Source organism: Tachyglossus aculeatus, chromosome 17 (genome assembly GCF_015852505.1).
Source record: "Tachyglossus aculeatus isolate mTacAcu1 chromosome 17, mTacAcu1.pri, whole genome shotgun sequence".
NCBI classification, from domain to species: Eukaryota; Metazoa; Chordata; class Mammalia; order Monotremata; family Tachyglossidae; genus Tachyglossus; species Tachyglossus aculeatus.
In genome coordinates this window covers 21,604,441-21,610,440 of record NC_052082.1, presented here as the reverse complement: position 1 = coordinate 21,610,440, position 6,000 = coordinate 21,604,441, and the positions used below count along the sequence as shown (strand labels likewise).

Genomic DNA, 6,000 nt, shown 5'->3' with positions numbered 1-6,000 from the left:
GTTCAAATCCCGGCTCCGCCACTTGCCAGCTGTGTGACTTTGGGCAAGTCACTTCACTTCTCTGGGCCTCAGTTCCCTCATCTGTCAAATGGGGGTGAAGACTGTGATCCCCCCGTGGGACAACCTGATCACCTTGTAACCTCCCCAGCGCTTAGAACAGTGCTTTGCACCTAGTAACCGCTTAATAAGTGCCATTATTATTATTATTATTATTAATAATTATCCCCCCAATCCATCCAATCCCCCCCATCCTGTGGGGGCCGGCCTGGGCGAGCTAAAAGCGGCCACTGGTGGGCGCTGTGGATCCGCGGGAGAGCCAGCGGGCCGGGCGGGAGCCGCCGCTGCCTGCGCTCCTGCAGTCCCACATTCCTTCCTTCCTTCTTTCATTCACTCAATCGTACGGACTGAGCGCTTACCGTGTGCAGAGCACTGGACTAAGCGCCGGGGAAGGACAAGCCGCCAACATCGACAGACGGTCCCTACGCATCCACGGGCTCCCGCCCGCCCGCCTCTCTCCTCCGCGCCTCTCCTCCGCCGCCTCTCCTCCTCCGCCGGCTCCGCCTGCCGGCTCTGTCTCCCTTTGTCTCCCTCCGTCTCCCTCTGCCTCTGCCCCCGTCCCTCTCCCTGGCGACACGGAGCCGGAGAGGGAAGGGGAGCGCTTCTCCCATCTCCCCTCTCCCTTCTCCCATTTCCCCTCTCCCTTCTCCCATCTCCCCTCTCCCTTCTCCCATCTCCCCTCTCCCATCTCCCCTCTCCCATCTCCCATCTCCTCTCTCCCTTCTCCCATCTCCCCTCGCCCTTCTCCCCTCTCCCCTCTCCCTTCTCCCATCTCCCCTCTCCCTTCGCCCCTCTCCCTTCCCCCCGTCCCGTCTCCCTTCTCCCCTCTCCCTTCTCCTCTCTCCCTTCTCCCCGTCCCCTCGCCCTTCTCCCATCTCCCCTCTCCCTTCTCCCACCTCCCCTCTCCCTTCTCTCATCTCCCTTCTCCCATCTCCCCTCTCCCTTCGCCCCTCTTCCTTCTCCCTTTTCCCTTCTCCTCTCTCCCTTCTCCCCTCTCCCTTCTCCTCTCTCCCTTCTCCCCGTCCCCTCGCCCTTCTCCCCTCTCCCCTCTCCCTTCTCCCATCTCCCCTCTCCCTTCGCTCCTCTCCCTTCCCCCCGTCCCGTCTCCCCTTTCCCCTCTCCCTTCTCCCTTTTCCCTTCTCCTCTCTCCCTTCCCTCCGCCCCGTCTCCCTTCTCCGCTCTCCCTTCCCCCGTCCCGTCTCCCTTCTCCCCTCTCCCCTCGCCCTTCTCCCCTGTCCCCTCGCCCTTCTCCCCTCTCCCCCGTCCCCTCGCCCTTCTCCCTTCTCCCCTCTCCTCTCTCCCTTCTCCCCGTCCCGTCCCCTGTCCCTTCTCCCCTCTCCCTTCTCCCCGTCCCTTCTCCCCTGTCCCCTCTCCTTTCTCCTCTTTCCCCTCACCCTTTTCCCTTCTCCCTTCTCCCCTCTCCTCTCTCCCTTCTCCCCGTCCCCTCTCCCTTCTCCCTTTTCCCTTCTCCTCTCTCCCTTCCCTCCGCCCCGTCTCCCTTCTCCGCTCTCCCTTCCCCCGTCCCGTCTCCCTTCTCCTCTCTCCCTTCTCCCCTCTCCCTTCTCCCCTCTCCCTTCTCCCCTTCCCCTGTCCCTTCTCCCCTCTCCCTTCTCCCCTGTCCCCTCGCCCTTCTCCCTTGTCCCGTCTCCTCACTCCCTTCTCCCCTTTCCCTTCTCCTCTCTCCCCTCTCCCCTCTCCCCTCTCCCCTCTCACTCATTCATTGGACTAAGCACTGGACTAAGCGCTTGGGAAATACAAGTTGGCACCATCTAGAGCCGGTCCCTCCCTTGTCCCCTCTCCCTTGTCCCCTCTCCCTTGTCCCCTCTCCCCTGTCCCCCCTGCCTTCTCCCCTGTCCCCTCTCCCGGCTCCCACGGCCCCGCTCCATCCGAGCTCAAGTCATCCACTCAGTCCTATTTACTGAGCGCTTCTTCGGGGCCGGAGGGGAGAGGTGGAGGGGACTTCGACAAAGCCCAGCGGGCGTCTGCAAAGGCGGCTCACCTGCGGCGGGGAGAAGGCGCGGCCCCCGGCCGCCCGGACTCATTCCCCCCGCGGCTGGCCCGGGGCTCCGTCCACCTTCCCCGAGCTGATAATAATAATAATAATAATAATAATAATAATAATAATAATAATAATAATAATAATAATAATACTAACAACATCTATTAAGCGCTTACTATGTGCAACGCACTGTTCTAAGCGCTCGGGGGGGATACAAGGTAATCAGGTTGTCCCACAGGGGACTCACAGTCTTAATCCCCATTTTACAGATGAGGGAACTGAGGCCCAGAGAAGTTAAGTGGCTTGCCCAAGGTCACACAGCTGACCAGTGGCAGAGCCGGGATTTGAACCCATTTCCCTTCAAAGCCCTCCTGAGAGCTCACCTCCTCCAGGAGGCCTTCCCACACTGAGCCCCCTCCTTCCTCTCCCCCTCCTCCCTCTCCCCACCCCCACAGCACCTGTATATATGTTTGTACGTATTTATTACTCTATTAATTTTATTTGTACATATTTATTCTATTTATTTTATTTTGTTAATATGTTTTGTTCTCTGTCTCCCCCTTCTAGATTGTGAGCCCACTGTTGGGTAGGGACCGTCTCTATATGTTGCCAACTTGTACTTCCCAAGCGCTTAGTACACTGCTCTGCACACAGTAAGTGCTCAATAAATATGATTGAATGAATGAATGAATATCCATTTAGCTTTAATTCTATTTGTTCTGATGACTTGACCCCTGTCCACATGCTTTGTTTTGCTGTCTGTCTCCCCCTTTAAGACTGTGAGCCCGTTGTTGGGTAGGGACCATCTCTAGATGCTGCCGACTTGTCCTTCCCAAGCGCTTAGTACAGTGCCCTGCCCAAGGAAGCGCTCAATAAATATGATTGAGTGAGGGAATGATGTGTTCTGCTGTCTGTCCCCCCCTTCTAGACTGTGAGCCCGTTGTTGGGTAGAGGCCGTCTCTAGATGCTGCCGACTTGTCCTTCCCAAGTGTTTAGTACATTGCACTGCACAAGGAAGCGCTCAATAAATACGACTGAATGAATGAATGGTTTGTTCTGTCGTTTGTTTCCACCTTCTAGACCGTGAGCCCGTTGATGGGTAGGGACCATCTCTAGATGTTGCCAACTTGTACTTCCCAAGCACTTAGTACAGTGCTCTGCATACAGTAAGCGCTCAATAAATACGATTGAATGAATGAATTAACTTGTACTTCCCAAGCGCTTAGTACAGTGTTCTGCACACAGTAAGCGCTCAATAAATACGATTGAATGAATGAAATTTGTTTTGTCGTCTGTCTCCCCCTTCTAGACTGTGAGCCCGCTGTTGGGGAGGGACCGGCTCTAGATGTTGCTGACTTGGACTTCCCAAGCGCTTAGCCTAGTGCTCTGCACATAGGACGCGCTCAATAAATGAAATCGAATGAATGAATATAATGTATCATTTTGTTAATATGTTTTCTTTTGTCGTCTGTCTCCCCCTTCTAGACTGTGAGCCCGCTGTTGGGGAGGGACCGGCTCTAGACGTTGCCGACTTGGACTTCCCAAGCGCTTAGTCCACTGCTCTGCACGCAGGGGGCGTTCAATAAATACGATTGAATGAATGAATGAATGAATAATCCAATATATCATTTTGTTAATATGTTTTCTTTTGTCGTCTGTCTCCCCTTTCTAGACTGTGAGCCCGCTGTTGGGGAGGGACCGGCTCTAGACGTTGCCGACTTGGGCTTCCCAAGCGCTTAGTCCAGTGCTCTGCACGCAGTAAGTGCTCAATAAATACGATCGAATGAATGAATGAATGAATGAATGAATTTTAGACTGTGAGCCCTTTTAGACTGTGAGCCCACTGTTGGGTAGGGACTGTCTCTGTATGTTGCCAGTTTGTACTTCCCAAGCGCTTAGTCCAGTGCTCTGCACGCAGGGAGCGCTCGATAAATACGAATGAATGAATGAATGAATGGATGAATGAATGAATGGATGGATGAATGAATGACTGAATGAATGACCCGGAGCGCGGCCCCGGGTCCGGCAGGCCGTCGAGCGGGCGATGAGCGGCGGTGCGCCTGCGCGGGTCTGGGGGGGCGGGGCCGCGGAGGGGTGACGGACGGGGCCGCCGGCCAATCAGCGCGCGGCTCCGGCGGCGGCCAATGGGGAGGGGCGGCGGGCGGCTTTTATAGCGCGGGGCCCGCGCGCGCCGCCGGCTTCTGTGGCTGGGCGGGCGGCAGAGCGGAGGGGAGCGGAGCTCCGACGCGGACGAGGAGCGGGAGCCGCCGCCGCCCGCGCTCCTTCCCCGGAGCCCGTCGGTCCGCCCGCCCGCCCGTCCGTCCGGTCGTTGGAGGGCCCCCGCTGGATCGTTTTCCGTGCCGCTGGATCTATCAATCCCCGAGGAGGGGGCCGCCGAGCCCCGCGCGCGGGGCGCCCTGGCCGGGGGCCGGGGCCGGGTCGGGCGGCGGGGGCCGGGGCTCCGGCGGCTCGGGCCGGGGCCGGGGCTGGGGCCGGGGCTCCGGCCGTCGGTGCCGTGGGTCTGGCATTAAGGCTTGCTCCGTCTCCCTCCGCCGCCCGGGGAGGCGGCGGGACCATGGCCGCCCGGAGGGACTCGGCGTGGCAGTGCTGGTGGGGGCTCGCCATGGTTTTCCTCAGGACCGTCGTGTCCCGTTCCATCGTCCTGGAACCCATCTACTGGAACTCCTCCAACCCCAAGTAAGCAAGTCTCCCCTCTCCCCTTTCCCCTCTCCCTTCTCCCCTCTCTCCTCTCCCCTTTCCCCTCTCTCCCCTCTCCCTTCTCGTCTCTCCTCTCTTCCTTCTCCTCTTTCCCTTCTCCCCTCTCCTCTCTCCCTGTCTTCCCTCGCCCTTCTCCTCTCTCCCTTCCCCCCCTTCTCCCCTGTCTTCCCTCTCTCTTCTCCCCTCTCCCTTCTATCTTTTCCCCTCTTCCCTCTCTCTCTTCTCCCCTTTTCCCTCTCTCTTCTCCCCTCTCTCCTCTCCCCTTTCCCCTCTCTCCCCTCTCCCTTCTCGTCTCTCCTGTCTCCCTTCTCGTCTCTCCTCTCTCCCTTCTCGTCTCTCCCCTCTCCCTTCTCGTCTCCTCTTCCTTCTCCCCTCTCCCCTCTTCCTTCTCCCTTCTCCCCTCTTCCTTCTCTCTTCTCCCCTCTCCCTTCTCCCCTCTCCCTTCTCCTCTCTCCCTTCTCCCCTCTCCCTTCTCCCCTCTCCCTTCTCCCCTCTCCCTTCTCCCCTCTCCCTTCTCCCCTCTCCCTTCTCCCCTCTCCCTTCTCCCCTCTCCCTTCTCCCTCTCCCTTCTCCCCTCTCCTCTCTTCCTTCTCCTCTTTCCCTTCTCCCCTCTCCTCTCTCCCTGTCTTCCCTCGCCCTTCTCCCCCTCCCTTCTTCCTTCTCCCTTCTCCTTTCTCCTCTCTCCTTTCCCTTCTCTCCCTTCTCCCCTCTCCTCTCTCCCTTCTCCCCTCTTCTCTCTCCCTTCTCCCCCTTCTTCCTTCTCCCCTCTCTCCTTTCCCTTCTCTCCTCTCCCCCCTCCCTTCTCTCTTCTCCCCTCTTCCTTCTCCCCTCTTCCTTCTCCCATCTCCCCTCTTCCTTCTCCCTTCTCCCCTCTTCCTTCTCTCTTCTCCCCTCTTCCTTCTCTCTTCTCCCCTCTTCCTTCTCCCTTCTCCCCTCTTCCTTCTCCCTTCTCCCCTCTCCCCTCACCCTTCTCCCCTCTCCCCTCACCCTTCTCCCCTCTCCCCTCACCCTTCTCCACTCTCCCCTCTCCCCATCCCCCTCTCCCTTCTCCCCGCTCCCGGCTCCCACGGCCCCCTCCACCCGAGTCCAAGCCATCCACTCAGTCCTATTTACTGACCGCTTCCTTCTGAGCCGTCCCGATTGTAAATGAGAATAATGACGGCATTTGTTAAGCGCTTACCGTGTGCGGAGCCCTAGTCCAGGCACTGGGGGGGGGATACAAGGTG

The 6,000-nt window shown here is 58.5% G+C and overlaps 1 protein-coding gene across 1 annotated transcript in view; it reads left to right on the top strand.

Annotated features, from left to right (window-relative positions):
- The first annotated feature begins 4,601 nt into the window (after positions 1–4,601).
- The window catches only part of EFNB2 (ephrin B2), a 50,982-nt gene continuing 49,583 nt past the window's right edge, over positions 4,602–6,000 (top strand). The window contains exon 1 of the mRNA XM_038759164.1: positions 4,602–4,753. Within this exon, the coding sequence (XP_038615092.1) occupies positions 4,632–4,753 (122 nt within the window). The 5' untranslated portion in view covers positions 4,602–4,631. The remainder of the gene's footprint in view (positions 4,754–6,000) is intronic.